Source organism: Balaenoptera musculus, chromosome 9 (genome assembly GCF_009873245.2).
Source record: "Balaenoptera musculus isolate JJ_BM4_2016_0621 chromosome 9, mBalMus1.pri.v3, whole genome shotgun sequence".
NCBI classification, from domain to species: domain Eukaryota; kingdom Metazoa; phylum Chordata; class Mammalia; order Artiodactyla; family Balaenopteridae; genus Balaenoptera; species Balaenoptera musculus.
Genome location: NC_045793.1, coordinates 17,914,876 through 17,937,178, shown reverse-complemented (window position 1 = coordinate 17,937,178; position 22,303 = coordinate 17,914,876). Strand labels below are relative to the sequence as shown.

The following is a 22,303-nucleotide window of genomic DNA, read 5'->3' as shown; positions in this document are numbered from 1 at the left end:
TCTTTTTCTCTTCATTTTCTTGGGTCAGCTTATGTTTTTGTTTCTTCTCTCACTGCTTTCATTAGTCACAGGTCCTCTACACCCTTATAATGGTTTCTGGACTAAAAAAATAAATCAAGTTGCAAAAAAATTACTTTCAGCCATATTTCTCATTACAAGGTGGCTTTTGATGTAGTACCATAAAGTAATTCTTAATTATCAATTCAGCTGTGATTTGATGACTTAAGCACAACTTTACTGTTTCAAATACTTTGACACAGAATATTGCCGTACTGTACCATATCCTCCTATCTTAAGATACTTCATAAGGAATTAAAATCTAAAGCATGTCTTCACATGCTGCCAGCGAGCCAGAAAAAAAAAAAAAGTTTAATGTTTATGAAGTCATATGGGTTAAATGTGAGGTAGGTTCCAAAAATGCTCATTGTTTCCTTGAAATGATAGAAAAAAGGAAAAATCCTCCTGCAAAAATTCTAAAGAGAATATAAGAGAGAAAGTGGCTCTATCCCATACTAAAACATATTATGAAACTACCATTAAAACAGTTTAGCATGGATAGAAAAAGAGCAAGAAATCCAAACACATATTGGAATTTTCTTTATGATAAATAGTTCAGATTAGTAGGTAAAGAGGAATTACAATAAATGTAGAAACTGTTAAAAAAAATATACAAACTATATTATTTCATGCCTTACTTCAAAATAAGTAACAGAAGGATCAAATGCCTAAAATGCAAAAAAATGAAAAACAGAAGTTCTGGAAGATAGACCAAATTTATTCACAATCTGATAGAGGAGAAGAAACAGGTCTCTTTAAATAGGACACAAAATCCAAGTCACAAAAGGGGGAAAAAGGGATATATTTAACCACATAAAAAGTAAAGACTGTTGTAAAACAACAACCAAAAAAATGAAGCCAAGAGACAAACTGGAAAAAATATTTGCAAAACATATGATAAAAAAACTAACTTCCTGGACTTCCCTGGTGGCGCAGTGGTTAAGAATCCGCCTGCCAATGCAGTGGACACAGACTTGAGCTCTGGTCGGGGAAGATCCCACATGCCGCGGAGCAACTAAGCCTGTGTGCCACAACTACTGAGCCTGCGCTCTAGAGCCCACGAGCCACAACTACTGAGCCTACATGCCGCAACTACTGAAGCCCGCGCGCCTAGAGCCCGTGCTCCGCAGCAAGAGAACCCACTGCAATGAGAAGCATGCACACCGCAATGAAGAGTAGCCCCCGCTTCCCGTAACTAGAGAAAGCCCACACGCAGCAACGAAGACCCAACACAGCCATAAATAAATAAACAAACCCAAAAAACTAACTTCCTTAATTTATATAAAGGGCTCATACAAATCAATAAAAAACAGACCAATTGCCTACTAGAAAAATGAACAAAAGATATAAACAAGAAATCTGAGGAAATGAATACAAATACTAATAAAGTTCTGATGTTTGATTCCCTCATTAAAGAAATGCAAATCACCTATTCAAATGGCAAAAATGCAATGTCGTTAGGGAATGATCAGTCTCAAGTGCTACTGATGTGTGTCTAAGTTGATAAAATTCATCAGGAGCATCATCCAGATATAGCCTGAGAAGCTGTCAAGGATATGTACAAAGGTAATCATGATAACATACGCTGGAAAAAGATGTTTATCATGGAGCATTAGTTAAATAAATTATGGTATATCCATAAAATGGAGGTAAGCACCATTTAAAAAGGCGGGGGGGGGGGATGAATAAACTTCAATGTAGAATCTAAAATAAACTATTAAGGAATTAAAAAAAGCAAAGTGCAGAAGTGTGTATAGAATTTTTTTTAAGTGGGGAAATGGATGAGTAAGCGGGTTTTCCAATGTTTCTCTGGAATTAATTATGTGAACCTGTTAAGAATGGCTAACTTTGTTCACAGGGACTGGGGCAGAGAGCCACAGGTCTCGCATTTTCTAATCTGTTCCCGAGTTAATGTCACTTTTTAAAGTTAATAGGAATTATCTACAGAGTAGAATTGTGGGCCAATTTTTGCCTTTTTTTATACATTTCTGTCTTAAAAATACCTAATAAAATCTATATTTTAAATTTAAAAAACCACCTGGGTAGGGATAATGGGCAATGGGACACTTTGTTGCACTTTATTCTATCAATACAGCTTTATCTCTTAAATAATAAGCATATATCATTTTAAAATTTAAATCAGCTTTAATTTATTACACTTTAAATTGTTTGCCCTAGTTTGATAATGTTTAAAATCTCAAAGCAAAACACTACATATGGACATCTGAGTGAAAACTTGTCTTCCAATGTTAAAAAGATCTTGCATTATTTTAAATTCAAAGTAAAAGACTAATAGCAAAGCATCTATACTAAACTTTCTGTATCTACTGAGGGCACCTTTTTATACAAGCTGACCTACTGGCTTTCTGACTGGGTCACAAGCCCTGCTGCAGAAAGGGCATAACACAGTGACAAATTTTTATAAGAAAGAAACTGATAATTTAAAAAAGAAGCAAACAAAAAGAAACAACAAAAAAGGAAACTGCATAAAACTGATACATGTAAGGTAGTGTGAATCAGGACCTCTTTTCAATTGCCTATTTTACTAGGAAAGTGAAAAGTGATCCCAATAAGTCATGCAATTTCTAAATATTAGAGTTGATACTTTTCTCTCAGGTTCAATTTTCTCTCACAAGGTGAACAACTGTTGCTTTTCAAATGTACCAGAGTGTCAAAGGCAGGTGTAATTAGATTGGGGGCTGGAGAGGGAAAGGAAACCACCGAGAAAGGGAAGTTAGAGGCCTGATGTATAGTATTTCACAGCAAGTGAAACAGAAGCACATGTAAACAGAGTATATATATCAGACCTACTGGAGATTCTAAGGTACTACTTATCAATATAACTCACAAGCATTCACCTCTAAGAGAGTTGGATCTTCAAAACTAATCACAAAGCTCACCTCTAAGTAGTCTCAATGGATAATTACCATCCTGCTGTGATTATTTTTAATACTTAAATACTCAATAATACAGTACTCCCTGAGTTATCTAGCATTATTGAGAAATGAAAGTCAATGGTATGCTGACATAAATAGCAAGGAACTTTGAAGTCAGAGACCAAGTTCAAATCTCAGCTTCATTACTCAAGAGCTTTATGACCTTGGGCAAGTTATTTAATCTTTGCCTCTGTTTCTTCATCTCTAAAATCTCTAAAATTGGGTTAACAATATTAACTATGTTCATGGGTTGATGTGATAAATAAATTATACCTGCACATGGCATCACAATACTCAAATATATAAAGTTTTAAGAACATACCTTTTGAAAAAAGTGCTGTTTGTTTAATTTAAACCATTCTGAATAGAAGTCTCAATACTTCAGTTAACTTTTGTTTCTTCTTAAGGCAAACAGACACAATTTAACTTTTCCTGTACTGTACAGGATCGTAATTATTAATACAAATTATAAGATTACGCATGACTACACATACAAAAAATTTCCACAAGCTTTCAATCAATCAGTTTTTTTACACTTTGAGAAAGACAGCACCTGACAAGACTTAAAGTTTATAGAGATGTCTCCATGCTAATTATTTCCAAATGTAACAATTTTACAATTAAACAGTTAAAAATTTTAAAAACTGTAGCCCTTTTACTATGTCCTTATTCACAGAGATAACTTGTGCTTGCCTCTTGCAAGCCCCATTCTCATTTTCTTAATGTGCTCATACTAAGCAACTGGGAGCTAAGAAGCCAGATAACCATTTCAAGGCAGACTGATCTGGTGAAAAATATATGGGCTGTAGATTCAGACAGCTCTGGGTTTAAATCCCAGTTGTGCTACTTATTTTGTGACCTTGTTAAATTACTTAACTTCTCTAAGCTTCAATTTCCTCATCTTTAAAATGGGAATACTATTACCTATATTGAAAGGCTGTGGTAAAAGGCAAATGAAAATTTACATAAAAATCTTACAGAGTGCTTTCTAGTACCTGGCAATATAAGTCATCCTGTCAATGGTAATTATTATTATGTAACTAATGCAAGATGTTGAAACTATAGTGAAGTTAAGAATAAAAAGAATTTCTTACTTGGAACATATGCTTTTAATGTGTGAAATTCCTTGGCACTATACTAGAGATACAAAGATGAAAAAGGATATATTATCTATCCTCCAGAGGCTCACAGCCTTTAATTAAAGACAGACATATAAACAAAATCACAGCAATTTGATAAGTGAAACAGTAAAAGAAGCAGCACTCCATTTGAAGTCAAAATGCTTCTCTGGAAGAGATATTATTTAAGCTAAGAGGAAAAATAGCTCACCAGGTTGGGAGTTAGGGACTGAGGTGAGCTGACTTGGTCAAGGAGGATGAAAGAGCACATGTGAAGATACACAAGTAAGAAAGAGTCTAGCAGGGTCTGGAGCAGAGAGCGTGTAGAGAGGGTCTCAAAGGGCAAGCATAAGCCATTCTTTCACGATTTAGTATGCCAAGCCAAGGAGGAGTTGGCCCTTTTTAAAATAAATAATGGGGAATCACAAAAGTATAAGGGCAGTGAAGAATGTTGGCTGAAAAAGGTAAGATGCTCAGATTCGTATCAGAGAGAGATCCCTCCAGCTGAGATGTTCAAGTTGACCAGGAGAGGGGGGGAAACTACAGTCAAGGAAAATACAGTCCAGTCAGTTAAGCAGCAGCAACTAATCTAAAGTAGTGATGATAAGAATGTAGCGTAAGGAATGGATGAGAGAGACTAAGAAAGGGAGTCTTGAGAACACTCAGAAATTTGGGAAAATTCCCCAATTTCTAGTTTGGGCAAATGATTGGGTCATGATGTCATTAGTCAAAATGGGGACAAGAGAAATAGAAACAATTTTTGAGAAGAAAATGTGAGCTCAATTTGGAATTTATCTGAATGGCGCTATCAATTAGGCAGTCTGGAGCTCAAGTGAGGGCCGAATTAACTCCAATGGGAGAAATTAACATAAAGGCAGAAATGGAAGGCAAAAATAAGGCACCAAGAGGAATCATACAGATTGAAAATGGGTGAATATCTACTGTTACTGCTCATGAATATCTTACTTTGCGACTCTCTCTTGTTTTCCAATTGGAGAAACTGCTTACGTAAGTGAGATGTTACTTTTACTTTGCATGCTACTTTAAAAGCATGAACGCTTTTCCACATAGGTCTGCTGAATATAGACATTTGAGTTTTCTGAGCATTGTGTCCAACTTCTTCACTATTATGCCAGGCTTAGAAAAGTGCTGGGGGCCTGAAAGGTGCCCAAGAAAAATGGATGAATTAAGTAACTATGGTCTTTTGATCAGTCAAGAAATCAATTTGTTTCAGATACTGTTTTAACGACACAGATGAATACTTAATATGGAGTAATCTAAGTTTTTCTTTATATGCTGCTTTTTCCATTTAGGAACATACAATTTTCAATGGTTTTGGAACTCAACTTATTTTTCAGAATTCAAGAAGTTACCCCAAACCAACAATTTATGCCTATCCATACTCCAGATTTCTGTAGAGAAGTCAGAAGCAGATAGAAAAATACAATTATTGTTTTTTAAAATATTAATTTTAAAAAAGGGAAATACTAAAATGCTTCACCCACAGGTCCATTCTTAAATGTTAGCAATGTGAGAGATATTCACAGGAGTACTCAGAAGAGTATTTTAAAGATTTCACCCCTTAGAAGGAAAACTAGACAAGTCCAAATGTTTCTTTACGTACTTTCTTTGTACACACTCAGATAAATGCACATTACATAAACTTAGAGAATAATAATGTGTGCATAAATTGGTGGATGAAAAAGGTAAATCAGTGAATAAGCAGGGAAGATAGAGTCTGAGCAGAAGAAACCATGTTATGAGGGCTTGAAATGTGAAAAGGCACAATAAGGGAGCTCAGTCAGAAAAAAATGCAGTGCTAGTTTTTGGTTGTTCTGTTTTTTATTATTTTTCATTAACAAAGCAAAAGATATTTGAAGAGACTCACGTTACCCAATAAAAACTAAGAAAGGAAAAAGCTCAATGGTCTGTTCATAGAATTACTTTAGAGTCAAACCTTTTTGGATAAACTAGTTCATAACACTTTCTTTTACTTTGCTTTGACTGTCTCTCCTTCCCTCTCATGCACATCTTTTTTGTTAACGAGAGTAAGCAGTATGGTAGTAATAGGGAAAAAATCAAAATCAAACTGAATAGAATGGCCTAATTTAAAAACTAACTGAAAATAAATTAATCCATTGGTATTGGCACATATTTTTACAAAAATGTTTTTGTGTGATTGAAAACTATGCATAATCTGCCTGGATGTGGGCCTTGGGAATGTCCTGCTAGAAATCTTGATATCATAAATTTTCACAATTACAGTTTAGATTGTGAGAGACTGCATGGAGCAGTTAAGGAGTCTAAGTTTGGGAGTCAGCAGTTTCGTTCTGCCTTTGTTTGTTCTCTCTATAACTTTGGATTTTTTTTTTCTCTTAAGTACCCTGCATCTCAGTAATCTTATCTGTAAAATGGGACTAATAAAAGGACTTACTTTACAAGACTCACAGGATGATACTAAATAATATAACAGGAAGACACTACATAAACTGTTATTTTTGTAGCTGCAAGCTCAGTACTTAAGAACTTTTCATATCTCAAGAATATCAAATAACCTAGGTTCCACCATTAACAGAAAAACAAAAGCCCACTCACTTCCAGAGTACTTCAGTGTCCCACCACTGGAACCATACCATGGATTGAAGTGTTACAAGTAATTTCCTTCCTTTAATCTTAAGGGAAACATCGAAAAAGTCCGATTTCAGACTATGCGAAAAGTCTAAATTGTAATGGTACTAAACAGAGTAAAAACTATCAGTAGTTTGCCTTGCACAATCCTGTAAGTTTTAAGAAACTCTGCTTCTGGTTACTTGTTTCTAACAGAACTCTGAAGCAAAAACACAGCAACATACCAGTGGTCATATCCTCTGAAGAACTAAAATCTGGATTGGCTTCTTACACTTTTAGAAGGTGAGCAAGATGCCCTCCCTGATCATGTCATAGTGCTATACTCTTTAGAAGCAAGATGTGCTCCATGCTTAGGTAATAAAGTCATACTTTTGTTTTGGAAGATTTCTTTTTAGATCATCACCATATTAAAATCACATGTAAGCTCTCTCCTAATTACACAATGCACAATTTCAGGGTCCAAAGGCATGCCAGCTTGGAATTTTAAGTTTACCACTTGATCACAATGTGGATTCACATCTGGGTTTAGGTTTGAGATTAGCTTTCTTCATCATGGTTTTACCCCCCAGAGTACTGTGACTAAACTACCTTACTATTTATCACACATGTAAGCATTTCTGATGGAATCAAGGAGAAAGACAGAGTAACCAAAGTTCACACGCTTGTTTGAAAACTGCTCAGATAACTTAAAGACGCCCAGATGCTAAATGACAACCTTACCACTGGAAGCAAAGAAGTTATTTGTTTTAGCGGGGGAGAGGGAAAAGGCCACACCCAAAGTTAAGACTTCACAGTGAAGTGATACCAAGTTTCAGAATTTTAACTGTTGCTATTTTCGGTACTCTTTTTCACGGTCAATGAATACTTTAAATTCATAACAGGCCCAAAGTTAAAGAAAACGTTCCTCTGATCCTAATCACTTGTTACTTCATTCAGTTGTGGGCAGGTCCAAGATGGAGAATTACCTCGTCCAGAAAAATATTTAAGTGTAACTCTGGCGTAGAAGAAGGCCGAACTCAAGTCATCAGGGCTCATAAGTTACTCTAAAAGAGCGGGTCACCACTCTCCCCTCCCCCAAGAGGTCGGGAAGGCAAGAGCCTGACTGTGTCACCACGGCAGTTACCTGACACAGAACGCGACCGCGCTGCGTGGACCCATCTTTCAGTTTGGACGCTCCTTGCCTCCCGGCTCTCTCGGTGCCGCCTCCAACCGGGAGGTCTCCCCCACCCCCGCCCCCGCCAGCCCAGCTCCCAGCAGCTTCCTCAGCCTCTCCTCCACCCCACCTCCGTGCTCTCGCCGACTCCACTCATCCCCACGTACCTTGGCCACATAGTCTTTCACCTCATCCAGGTCTCCGTTTTTCAGGGCCCACATGAACTCCTTGTCGCACATCACTGCAGCGGGGCGGGCCGGCTAGCCGGGCAGAAAACGAGGAGGCGGTGGCAGCAGCAAGCGGATACCGCCGGGCGAGCGGGAGACAGGGCCGCGCGGAGCCGGAGCGAAGAGAAGGCGGGGTGGGCTGGCAGGCGAGCGAGGCAGTTGGCCGCGGCGACTGTTGGGGCGGGAGTAAGAAAGTTTTCTGCGGCCACCGGGCCCGGCAGAGCAGGTTCCGCCTGGCCGAAGAGAAGCTGGAGCGCTTGCACTTCCGGTTCACTCCCCGCTAGGGCCCTCCCCCAACTTCCTCTTCCTCTTCCCCTCGGCGGAACGCCCCGCTCGGGACCCCGCCCCGAAGGCCCGCGGCTGAGCGCCGCGCGTGCGCAGGCGCAGTGGCTGGGACGGCTGGCGAAGATTGCTGGGGGAGGAGTAGGCGGGTCTGGGAGGCCAAACAAGGGGGTCGGAGGTCAGGAAGGGCAGAAACCGTGTGGCGGAAGATTTAGGGTATTCCAGAGGGGATCAGGACGTTTCTGCGCCCCATAAATGGGAAAAACTTTAAAAAACCCCACAACCTTGGAGGGCATGTTGCTCACCTTCGTAGTGTTCAGTAGGAATGTTTGATTTGAATTCCTTGCCTTCTCTTTTTTTTCTCTCCTTCCCTCCTTTTCTTTCTCCTTCCCTCGCTTTCTTGCTCCTTCCCTTACTTCCTGTACTATCAAGCATCCTTTAGGTTCCTACTGCATGTCAGACTCTGCTAGGCACAGAGGCTATAGTAAAAAAGATGGCGTAAACCAATTCTTGTCCTCAAGGAACGCTTCCATACTCATGACAACAATGTGAATTCAGTGTGCCAACACTACGTGTAATGTTCTGTGGAGGGAAAAGCTCTACTCATCTCCCCGACCAGCAAATGATGTCCAGAGACTAGGAATTCAGTTTGATGCCATAGGGCAGAGCAAACTTAACTGACTGGTACAATTTGTGTTTTTTAAATTTTTTTGTTCGTTTGTTTTTAATGCTTTGAAGCTTCAGGACCGTTCTAGTGAAACCGGTTCTACTCTTCCTAGAGTTTGGCTGTAATACCCTGGGGCACAGCCACCAAGTGAATTGTGCCTCAACCCTAGTGACCCAGGCGTGCACACATGAACATAGAGCCAATATAAATTCTTATTGGAACTATTATATATATATGTATAGTCCATTATTTATGACCCACTAAATGGATAAATGATAAACCAAACTACTAGGCTTGCCATATAGAATAGGGGTTCAGAACACAGACTGGAACCAGAATACTTAGTTTTGAATACAGGACCCAACCTTTATTAATTTGTGTCACCTCAAGCAAGTTATTTAACCCTGCCCTGTTCAGTTTTCCATATCTGTTAAGGGGATATGACAGTAGTGTTCAATAAACGCATATATATATATATATGCCTGTGATTTAGAACTAGCAAATAGAGATCGGATTCAAATCAAAAGAAAAATCTCCAAATATTTAATAGCTACCTTGATTGTTATTCTGTTAATTTTACTTTCTGACAGAAATACAACTTCACATACCTAACGATGATACATTTCTGGGAACAAATCTCAAGGATGAATTTGCTAGGTAAATACTGGAGTTCCTATCTCTTTTCTAATTCCCACCTGTGTGATATTTGAGTTACATCCTGCTGACAGCTCTTGGTTTATGTCTCTAGCCCAGACTTCTCTAACGTGATCCATTCTGATATTTAACTTCTTACCCATTTGAATGTCTCAAACTTAACATGTCCAAAATAGGATTTGGTCTCTTCTAGATTCTAAACCTAGTTGTTCCCTGGACCACCCCTTCTCTGTGAATGACATCACCAACTACCCTGTCACTAAAACCAAATTCTAGCCAGGCCTCTGTGAGCCCTCTTGACTAGGCCTCAACCTTCGTCTATAACGACTTGAACAAACATGAACATAGGCCCTATCAGCTCAAGGCCACATCCTACAATAACGCCAGTCCCCCTTAAAGTGCCTGCATGAGAAAATTCAAGGCTGCCAAGGCCCCTGTTTGTTCCAGTCAACACCTGAGGGTGGGACCTCTCTCTCCCAGTCTGTGTAGGAGGGTAGAACCCTAACTTCAATGATTGCCACTAGCAGACACAGCTGGCCTAATTGCATTTACACTGACTAATCTTTTGTAATTTTTTACTTCCCTGACTCTACAGAGCCCCCACTCCACCACCCCTCCCTCATTCTCCCTTTAAAACACATATTCATCTCTATACAAATGGAAGTTTTGTTCAGTTCACGTTGGACTCTTTTTCCCTATAGCAATATTTCTTACTGATAAAAATCTGTCCTTATCACTTTAACTAGTGTCCTGCTTTGTTCATCCTTGACAATGGGAGTCATATATAACCCCTGCTGCTCCCAACCTTTCTCTTATTCCATCCATCAGTAAATCCTTCAAAATATGTCTTAAATTGTTCACTTCTCACCATCTTCCCGGCTTGCTAGCCCCCCAAGACCCTTCCCAGCCCTGTCATCTCTGCACTGATACAGTTGCCTCCAACTGGTCTCCCCATTTTCACTCTCATCCTTTTCCAATTAATTCACCACATAGCCAGTTACCTTTTTAAAACGTAAATCAAACATGCATTTCTTATCTTAAGACCTTTCAATGGCTTCCTATTGCATTTTAGGATAAAATTCTAAATTATTTGCTATGGCCTTCAGGGCCCTCTGTGATCTGACCCCGATGGTCTCTCCCATCTCATGACACTCCCCTTCCACCCCATTGCTTCTTTGTTTCCCATAGATCTCATCTTCTGTCAGTTACAGAAAAAAATAAGCTTATTCCACCCTAGGGCTGTTATGCTTGTTGCTTCTTGTCTGGAATGTTCTTTTAATTCTTGCTCACTCCTGAGGTCTCAGTGCAAATGTTACCTCTTCAGAGAGGCCTCTCAGACCATCCACTTTAAACAGGTCCCTCAATCATGTCTACCATATACTCCACTTTTTTTGTTTTTAACCTCTTTAAGTTCACTTATCATAAATATTTTCACTATTGTTTTTTGTTGTTGTTACCTATTTTGGCAGGTATCCAACAAATATTTCCCTTTGTCTGCCATCCTAGGCATAAGAGAGAATTGCTCTTCCTGGCTTCCTTGTGGTTGGATAATGTCATGTAACTAATTTTGTCCTATTAGTTATGAGCAGAAGTAACATGAGTCACTTCCAGGCTTGCCAAAGCAAGACCCTTCAGAGTGCTTTATTCCCTCTCCCACAGCAGCCAGTAATATTCAAAACAGTGGCTGCGGTCAGCCTGGGTTCCTGAGCAACTTACAATGAGCAGAACTCCTCTTCCATCCCACAGTGGATATCCAGTAAAATAATAATTAAACTTTTGTTGTTTCAAGCCACTGAGATTGTGGTGTTTATTACTGCAGCAACACTGAGTCAATCTTGACTGACAAAGAAATTATTGTCAGAAGTGAGCTGTTACTCGAACAAAAACCTTAAATAGATGGCATTGGTTTAGGGGCTAGGTAGTACACAACAAAGGAAGTGATATTGGAAGCCATATGGTTAGTGAGTCATGTTCACAGGAGGGAAACATTTGGCAAAACAGTCTCCTGTGATAGCATGGTGATGCATGGAAGACAGATAATGTACCCTGTAAACTTGTAGTTCTAGTGGAAGAGGCTGGGAAATGGAAAGCTGGTGGCATGTGTTGGGAGCTATTTTTGTGTGTTGCCTGGGGTGGAGGGGAAGGGGAGGGGGAGGGCAGGCATGTTTTTATTTACTTTCTTTCCAGTTTTACTGTGATATAATTGACATATAACATTGTATGAGTGTAAGATATACCACATGGTGATTTGATATGTGTATGTATTGCAAAATTATTACCTCAACAAGGATAGTTATCACATCCATCCCCTCATAGTTACTTTTTTTTTTCTTTTGGTGAGAACTTTTAAGATTTACTCTTTTAGCATCTTTCAAGTATACAATGCAGTGTTGTTAAGTATAGTCACCATGCTGTACATTAGATTCCCCAGAACTTATTCATCTTGTAAATGGAATTTTGTACCCTTTGACCACCTTCACCCATTTCCCCCACCTCGCAGCCCCTAGTAACCACCAATCTATTCTCTGTTTCTGTGAGTTTGGGTTTTTTTAGATTCCACATGTAAATGAGATCATACAGTGTTTGTCTTTGTCTGACTTATTTCACTTAGCATAATGCCCTCAAGGTTCATCCATGTTATCACAAATGACAGGATTTCCTTCTTTTTTTTATGGTCCACTGTATACGTATGTCACATTTTCTTAATCCATTCATCTGTTGGTGGACACTTAGGTTGATTCTATGTCTTGGCTATTGTAAATAATGTGGCAATGAACATGGGAATGCAGACATCTCTGATATCCTGTTTGAATTTTATCATGAAAGGATGTTAAATTTTTTCAAATGCTTCATCTGTGTCTATTGAGATGATCGTATGATTTTTATCTTTCATTCTATTAATGTGATTTTTCACATTTATTGATTTGTGTATGTTGAGCCACCCTTGCATCCCAGGGATAAATACCACTTGACCATAGTGTATGATCCTTTCAATGTGTTGTTGAATCAGTTTGCTAATATTTTGTTGAGAATTTTTGCATCTATATTCATCAGGGATATTGGCCTGTAGTTTTCTTTTCTTGTAGTGCCGTTATCTGGCTTTGGGATCTGGGTAATGCTGGCCTTGTAAAATGAGTTTGGGAGTGTTCCCTCTTTTTTATTCTTTTTTTTGGGGGGTGTGTATGTGATGGCACATTTGTGGGGTCTGTGATGGGAGGTCTCTAGAGTCAGTGATGGGGGAATCTGTAGGGTGAATGATGGGGATATTTGGAGTGAGGGGAGGGTCTGTGGGTGTGTGATGGGGGGCGGGTCTCTGGAGTCAGTATTGGGTGAGAGTGAGTGTTGGGAGGTTTATGAGGTCTGTGACAGGGTGGTGCTATTGAATGATGGGGATCTGTGGGAAAAACAAATGTTCTTTCCCATTTTTCTTGGCTACAGCATGGCCATTTTACCAGCTGGCATTTATGCATTTCTAGCCTGATGATTTGGTGAACTTTCTTTTTTTTTTTGAATTTTTGAATTTTATTTTATTTTTTTATACAGCAGATTCTAATTAGCTATCCATTTTATACATATTAGTGTATATATGTCAATCCCAATCTCCCAATTCATCACACCACCCACCCCCACTGCCACCACTTTCCTCCGTTGTGTTCCCTCTTTTTCAATTTTTGGTAAGAGTTTGAAAGGATTGGTATTAATTCTTCTTTAAATGTTTGGTGGAATTTGCCATTGAAACCATCTGGTCCTAGACTTTTCTTTTTTGGGAGATTTTTGATTACTGATTCAATTTCCTTACTTCCTTACTTGTTATTGGTCTACTTAGATTTTTTATTTCTTCATGATTTGGTCTTGGTAGGTTATATGTTTCTAGGAACGTATCTATTTCTTTTAGGTTGTCTAGAACAACCTAGGCATATAATTGCTCATAGCAGTCTCTTATGATCCTTTATATTTCCATGGCATCTACTGTAATGTCTCCTCATTCATTTCTATTTTATTTGAGTCCTCTTTCTTTTTTTGCTTGTTGAGTCTAGCTAAGGTTTGTCAATATTGTTTATCTTTTCAAATATCCAACTCTTATTTTGTTAATCTTTTCTATTGTTTTCCTATTCTCTAAGTTTATTTATGCTCTAATCTTTATTATTTCTTTCCTTCTGCTAACTTTGGGCTTATTTTGTTCTTTTCTAGTTCCTTGAGGTATAATGCTAGTTTGTTTGAGATCTTCCTTTTTTCATGAGGTATGGGTTTATATCTGTAAACATTCCCACTATAACTGCTTTTTGATATATCCCATAAGTTGTGGTATGTTGTCTTCCACTTTCATTTGTCTCAAGATATTTTTAAATTTCCCTTTTGATTTCTTCTTTGACCCATTGGTTGTTCAGATTGTTTTGTTTAATTTCCACATATTTGTGAATTTTCCAGCTTTCCTCCTGTTACTAGTTTCATGCCACTGCGGTTGGAAAAGATACTTGATATAATTTATATCTTCATGAATTTGTTGAGGTTTGTTTTACTGCCTAACATATGATCTATCCTAAAAAATGTTCCATGCATACTTGAGAAGAATACATATTCTGCTGCTATTGAATGGAAAGTTCTGTATATGTTTGTTAGGTACATTTGGATGTTGGTAATTATTGATTACATAAGCTATTATAGGAAAAGATGAATCAGAAAATAGTTGTTGATCTTGCAACTAGAAATGGAGGAGATTACAGAGAGTCCAGAGGTTTGGAGACTTGCACTGTTGGAAGATACAAATGATTCTCATCTTTAACTGAGATGAGCAACAAAGGCTGATTAGAACTCATCCATGTGTCAAGGATCAAATCAAGGATATGACTGTCATACTCATGACTAAAACCTCTGAGTGGATTAAAGTGGTTCCCAGTAAGTTGGGTTTTTAAAAAATTTTTTTCATTTATTTTATTTATTTTTTTACACAGCAGGTTCTTATTAGTCATCAATTTTATACACATCCGTGTATACATGTCAATCCCTATCACCCAATTCATCACACCACCACCCCTACCCCCCCGTGGCTTTCCCCCCTTGGTGTCCATACGTTTGTTCTCTACATTTGTGTCTCATTTGCTGCCCTGCAAACCGGTTCATCTGTACCATTTTTCTAGGTTCCACATATATGCATTAATATACAATATTTGTTTTTCTCTTTCTGACTTACTTCACCCTGTATGACAGTCTCTAGATCCATCCATGTCTCAACAAATGACCCAATTTTGTTCCTTTTTATGGCTGAGTAACATTCCATTGTATATATGTACCACATCTTCTTTACCATTCATCTGTCGATGGGCATTTAGATTGCTTCCGTGACCTGGCTATTGTAAATAGTGCTGCAGTGAACATTGCGGTGAATGTGTCTTTTTGAATTATGGTTTTCTCTAGGTATATGCCCAGAAGTGGGATTGCTGGATCATATGGTAGTTCTATTTTTAGTTTTTTAAGGAACCTCCATACTGTTCTCCATAGTGGCTGTATCAGTTGACATTCCCACCAACAGTGCAAGACGATTCCCTTTTCTCCACACCCTCTCTAGCATTTGTTGTTTATAGATTTTCTGATGATGCCCATTCTAACTGGTGTGAGGTGATACCTCACTGTAGTTTTGATTTCCATTTCTATAATAATTAGTGATGTTGAGCAGCTTTTAATGTGCTTCTTGTCCATCTGTCTGTCTTCTTTGGAGAAATGTCTATTTAGGTCTTCTGCACATTTTTGGATTGGGTTGTTTGTTACATTAATATTGAGCTGAATGAGCTGTATATATATTTTGGAGAGTAATCCTTTGTCCGTTGATTCATTTGCAAATATTTTCTCCCATTCTGAGGGTTGTCTTTTCGTCTTGTTTATGGTTTCCTTTGCTGTGCAAAAGCTTTGAAGTTTCATTAGGTCCCATTTGTTTATTTTTGTTTTTATTTCCATTACTCTAGGAGGTGGATCAAAAAAGATCTTGCTGTGATTTATGTCAAAGAGTGTTCTTCCTATGTTTTCCTCCAAGAGTTTTATAGTGTCCAGTCTTACATTTAGGTCTCTAATCCATTTTGAGTTTATTTTTGTGTATGGTATTAGGGAGTGTTCTAATTTCATTCTTTTACATGTAGCTGTCCAGTTTTCCCAGCACCACTTATTGAAGAGACCGTCTTTTCTCCATTGTATATCCTTACCTCCTTTGTCATAGATTAGTTGACCATAGGTGCGTGGGTTTATCTCTGGGCTTTCTATCTTGTTCCATTGACCTATGTTTCCGTTTTTGTGCCAGTACCATATTGTCTTGATTACTGTAGCTTTGTAATGTAGTCTGAAGTCAGGGAGTCTGATTCCTCCAGCTCCGTTTTTTTTTCCCTCAAGACTGCTTTGGCTATTCGGGGTCTTTTGTGTCTCCATACAAATTTTAAGATTTTTTGTTCTAGTTCCATAAAAAATGCCATTGGTAATTTGATAGGGATTGCATTGAATCTGTAGATTGCTTTGGGTAGTATAGTCATTTTCACAATATTGATTCTTTCAATCCAAGAACATGATATATCTCTCCATCTGTTGGTATCATCTTTAATTTCTTTCATCAGTGTCTTATAGCTTTCTGCATACAGGTCTTTTGTCTCCCTAGGTAGCTTTATTCCTAGGTATTTTATTCTTTTTGTTGCAATGGTAAATCGGAGTGTTTCCTTAATTTCTCTTTCAGATTTTTCATCATTAGTGTATAGAAATGCAATAGATTTCTGTGCATTAATTTTGTATCCTGCAACTTTACCAAATTCATTGATTAGCTCTAGTAGTTTTCTGGTGGCATCTTTAGGATTCTCTATGTATAGTATCATGTCATCTGCAAACAGTGACAGTTTTACTTCTTCTTTTCCAATTTGTATTCCTTTTATTTCTTTTTCTTCTCTGAGTGCCATGCCTAGAACTTCCAAAATTGTGTTGAATAATAGTGGTGACAGTGGACATCCTTGTCTTGTTCCTGATCTTAGAGGAAATGCTTTCAGTTTTTCACCATTGAGAATGATGTTGCCTGTGGGTTTGTCATATATGGCCTTTATTATGGTGAGGTAGGTTCCCTCTATGCCCACTTTCTGGAGAGTTTTTATCATAAATGGGTGTTGAATTTTGTCAAAAGCTTTTTCTGCATCTATTGAGATGATCATATGGGTTTTCTTCTTCAAATTGTTAATATGGTGTATCACATTGATTGATTTGCGAAAACTGAAGAATCCTTGCATTCCTGGGATAAACCGCACTTGATCATGGTGTATGATCCTTTTAATGTGTTGTTGGATTCTGTTTGCTAGCATTTTGTTGAGGATTTTTGCATCTATATTCATCAGTGATATTGGTCTGTAATTTTCTTTTTTTGTACTATCTTTGTCTGGTTTTGGTATCAGGGTGATGGTGGCCTCATAGAATGAGTTTGGGAGTGTTCCTTCCTCTGCAATTTTTTGGAAGAGTTTGAGAAGGATGGGTGTTAGCTCTTCTCTAAATGTTTGATAGAATTCACCTGTGAAGCCATCTGGTCCTGGACTTTTGTTTGTTGGAAGATTTTTAATCACAGTTTCAATTTCAGTGCTTGTGATTGGTCTGTTCATGTTTTCTATTTCTTCCTGCTTCTGTCTTGGAAGGTTATACCTTTCTAAGAATTTGTCCATTTCTTCCAGGTTGTCCATTTTATTGGCATGGAGTTGCTTGTAGCAGTTTCTTAGGATGCTTTGTATTTCTGCAGTGTCTGTTGTAACTTCTTTTTCGTTTCTAATTTTATTGATTTGAGAGTCCTCTCTCTTTTTTTCTTGATGAGTCTGGCTAATGGTTTATCAATTTTGTTTATCTTCTCAAAGAACCAGCTTTTAGTTTTATTGATCTTTGCTATTGTTTTCTTTGTTTCTATTTCATTTATTTCTGCTCTGATCTTTATGATTTCTTTCCTTCTGCTAACTTTGGGTTTTGATTGTTCTTCTTTCTCTAGTTCATTTTGGTGTAAGGTTAGATTGTTTATTTGAGATTTTTCTTGTTTCTTGAGGTAGGCTTTTATAGCTATAAACTTCCCTCTTAGAACTACTTTTGCTGCATCCCATAGGTTTTGGATCATCGTGTTTTCATTGTCATTTGTCTCTAGGTATTTTTTGATTTCCTCTTTGATTTCTTCAGTGATCTCTTAGTTATTTAGTAACATATTGTTTAGCCTCCATGTGTTTGTGTTTTTTATGTTTTTTCCCTGTAATTCATTTCTAATCTCATAGCATTGTGGTCAGAAAAGATGCTTGATATGATTTCAATTTTCTTAAATTTACTGAGGCTTGATTTGTGACCCAAGATGTGATCTGTCCTGGAGAATGTTCTGTGTGCACTTGAGAAGAAAGTGTAATCGGCTGTTTTTGGATGGAATGTCCTATAAATATCAATTAAATCTGTCTGGTCTATTGTGTCATTTAAAGCTTCTGTTTCCTTATTTATTTTCATTTTGGATGATCTGTCCATTGGTGTAAGTGAGGTGTTAAAGTCCCCCACTATTATTGTGTTACTGTCGATTTCCCCTTTTGTTAGCAGTTGCGTTATGTATAGAGGTGCTCCTATGTTGGGTGCATATATATTTATAATTGTTATATTTTCTTCTTGGATTGATCCCTTGATCATTATGTAGTGTCCTCCCTTGTTTCTTGTAACATTCTTTATTTTAAAGTCTATTATATCTGATATGAGTATTGCTACTCCAGCTTTCTTTTGACTTCCATTTGCATGGAATATCTTTTTCCATCCCCTCACTTTCAGTCTGTATGTGTTCCTAGGTCTGAAGTGGGTCTCTTGTAGACAGCATATATATGGGTCTTGTTTTTGTATCCATTCAGCAAGCCTGTGTCTTTTGGTTGGAGCATTTAATCCATTCACATTTAAGGTAATTATCGATATGTATGTTCCAATGACCATTTTATTAATTGTTTTGGGTTTGTTTTTGTAGGTCCTTCTCTTCTCTTGTGTTTCCCATTTAGAGAAGTTCCTTTAGCATTTGTTGTAGCGCTGGTTTGGTGGTGCTGAATTCTCTTAGCTTTTGCTTGTCTGTAAAGCTTTTGATTTCTCCATCAAATCTAAATGAGATCCTTGCCGGGTAGAGTAATCTTGGTTGTAGGTTCTTCCCTTTCATCACTTGAAGTATATCATGCCACTCCCTTCTGGCTTGTAGAGTTTCTGCTGAGAAATCAGCTGTTAACCTTATGGGAGTTCCCTTGTATGTTATTTGTCATTTTACCCTTGCTGCTTTCAATAATTTTTCTTTGTCTTTAATTTTTGCCAATTTGATTACTATGTGTCTTGACATGTTTCTCCTTGGGTTTATCCTGTATGGGACTCGCTGCACTTCCTGGATGTGGGTGGCTATTTTCTTTCCCATGTTAGGGAAGTTTTCGACTATAATCTTTTCAAGTATTTTCTCGGGCCCTTTCTCTCCCTCTTCTCCTTCTGCGACCCCATAATGCGAATGTTGTTGTGTTTAATGTTGTCCCAGAGGTCTCTTAGGCTGTCTTCATTTCTTTTCATTCTTTTTTCTTTAGTCTGTTCCGCAGCAGTGAATTCCACCATTCTGTCTTCCAGGTCACTTATCCATTCTTCTGCCTCAGGTATTCTGCTATTGATTCCTTCTAGTGCAGTTTTCATTTCAGTGATTGTATTGTTCATATCTGTTTGTTCTTTAATTCTTCTAGGTCTTTGTTAAACATTTCTTGCATCTTCTCAATGTTTGCCTCCATTCTTTTTCCAAGGTCCTGGATCATCTTCACTATCATTATTCTGAATTCTTTTTCTGGAAGGTTGCCTATCTCCACTTCATTTAGTTGTTTATTGGGGGTTTTATCTTGTTCCTTCATCTGGTACATAGCACTCTGCCTTTTCATCTTGTCTATCTTTCTGTGAATGTGCTTTTTGTTCCACAGGCTGCCAGATTGTAGTTCTTGCTTCTGCTGTCTGCCTTCTGGCGGATGAGGCTATCTTAGACACTTGTGCAAGTTTCCTGATGGGAGGGACTGGTGGTGGGTAGAGCTGGGTGTTGCTCTGGTGGGCAGAGCTCAGTAAAACTTTAATCTGCTTGACTGCTGATGGGTGGGGCTGTGTTCCCTCCCTGTTGGTTGTTTGGCCTGAGGCAAACCAACACTGGAGCCTACTTGGGCTCTTTGGTGGAGCTACTGGCAGACTCTGGGAGGACTCACACCAAGGAGTACTTCCCAGAACTTCTGCTGCCAGTGTCCTTGTCCCCACGGTGAGCCACAGGCACCCCCTGCCTCTGCAGGAGACCCTCCAACACTAGCAGTAGGTTTGGTTCAGTCTCCCCTGGGGTCACTGCTCCTTCCCCTGGGTCCCAACGTGCACACTACTTTGTTTGTGCCCTCCAAGAGTGGAATCTCTGTTTCCCCCAGTCCTGTTGAAGTCCTGCAATCAAATCCCACCAGGCTTCAAAGTCTGATTCTCTAGGAATTCCTCCTTCCATTGTCGGACCCCCAGGTTGGGAAGCCTGACATGGGGCTCAGAACCTTCACTCCAGTGGGTGGGCTTCTGTGGTATAAGTGTTCTCCACTCTGTTAGTCACCCACCCAGCAGTTATGGGATTTTATTTTACTGTGATTGCGCTCCTCCTACCGTCTCATTGTGGCTTCTGCTTTGTCTTTGGATGTGGGGTGTCTTTTTTGGTGAGTTCCAGTGTCTTCCTGTCGATTATTGTCCAGCAGCTTGTTGTGATTCTGGTGTTCTCACAAGAGGGAGTGAGAGCACGTCCTTCTACTCCGTCATCTTGGTTCAGGGCCAGTTCCCAGTAAGTTGGATAAAATGGTCCAGGTCTTCCCATTAACAAAGCCTGATGGGCTCAAGTTACCCACAGAAAGAAATAAAAGAAAAAATTTGTGTCTCAGAAAATATAGTGGCTGTGACTATGGCACATGGAACTGACTTGAATCAAATATAGAAGATGACTAAATTTTTAGGGTAGTGCCAAAATATCTACCAGTAAGTGCTACAGGCAACTGTGAATGAGACTTAAAATGACCCTTGGGCCTCAGCTTTCTGTGGTCAGGAAGCAGTCTGAGAAAGCTGCTCAAAATCTAAGGAGGACTTATTCTTTCTGCTCACTTAGTATAAGGACATGGGGGGATGATGGAAAAGAACTTCCCTAGAAGGTGGAAGGTCAGCCTAAGGATCACAGAAAAACAATGCAAGGGCGGAGGGGAGCCTACCATGGATCAGGACTGGGACCTAATCAAGGAACATTCCCCACATTAGTGGAGAGGATCCTTGCAACGTCTGCCTGGTAGGATTCCACAATTGCCATAGACTAGTGATTGCTATCTCTATCCCATTCTTCACCATTTCAAATGGGAGCATTTATGTCAGTTATCCTGTTCCTACTCTGCCATTATCTATTAGGTATGGGGTGTGGCACAGATTTTTTTTTACCTCATACGTCTCCAGATCAAGAGACGATACAACTAGGCCTGACTACTGTGACATCCTGGACTTTGAGCTTGATACTGTGATAGGATAAAACTTTTTGTGTTATTTCTCTAGAAGAGAATATGCATATATTTTGCATGTGGGGAGAAAAGTAACCCTAATATCTGATGATCAGGGCGGATTGTGGTGGTCACTAGTCTTGCCTGCTCATGCTCCCCCTTTTGGAGCACTTTCTGGCCCCCTAGTGATTGGGTAGGGCTATGTGACTAGTTCTGGCAAATGAGTCATGAACATAAGTGATATATCACTTCTGGGCCAGAACTTTTTTTTTTTTTTTTTTCACCATGCAGTGCAGTGCGGCTTGCGGGATCTTAGTTCCCCAACCAGGGATTGAACCCAGGCAACAGCAGGGAAAGTGCGCTGAGTCCTAACCACTGGACAGCCAGGGAATTCCCCAGAACATTTAAACATTTAATTGGCATTGTGAGTTCCTCCAATATACTTTTTCAATAGGGTGGCAACCCTCAGCCTGAGTTCCTGAATAACTATGAGAAGCAGATTCCCCTGCCAACCTGTGATAGACATGTAGTATCAATGAGAAATAAGTCTTTTGTTTTAAGTCACTACAATTTTGGTGGTTGTATATTACTGCAGAATAATCTAGCCTATCCTGAATAATATCTATTTATTGTCTGCCATTTGCATTATAAAGTAGGCCTAATGAGGACAAGAATCTTGTCTATCTTGCTGTAAGTTATATACCAGATATTTATCACTACACTGGCTCATAGTAGGTGCTCAATAAATATTTCTTGAATTAATACATGGGTGAATTCTCTTAGCATAATTAGGGACCTTAATTTTAATTAACCAAGATTTGTGCCTGAAGAGTCACCTCACTTTTGCATGATGATGAGCCAAGATAATGCCAGCAAACAGGGCCTAAAGAGTTTTCAAAACAAATTTTGAGGTTGCTTCAAAATACACACAGTAAGAATAATCTTAAGTAGGGCCATGACAATTTTACCTAAGGCCATGTTCTTTAATTTCCATTTAAAAAGCACTACATGAATGCATGCTTATTTTTTAAATTTTAAGAAAACATCACTGTACCTAGAGTAAAAAAGTGA

The 22,303-nt window shown here is 38.7% G+C and overlaps 1 protein-coding gene across 1 annotated transcript in view; it reads right to left on the bottom strand.

Moving 5' to 3' along the window:
- Window positions 1-8,435, bottom strand: part of MTPN (myotrophin) — a 62,517-nt gene extending 54,082 nt beyond the window's left edge. The window contains exon 1 of the mRNA XM_036863320.1: window positions 8,060-8,435. Coding sequence (XP_036719215.1) covers window positions 8,060-8,131 — 72 coding nt within the window. The 5' untranslated portion in view covers window positions 8,132-8,435. The remainder of the gene's footprint in view (window positions 1-8,059) is intronic.
- Window positions 8,436-22,303: the final 13,868 nt, after the last annotated feature.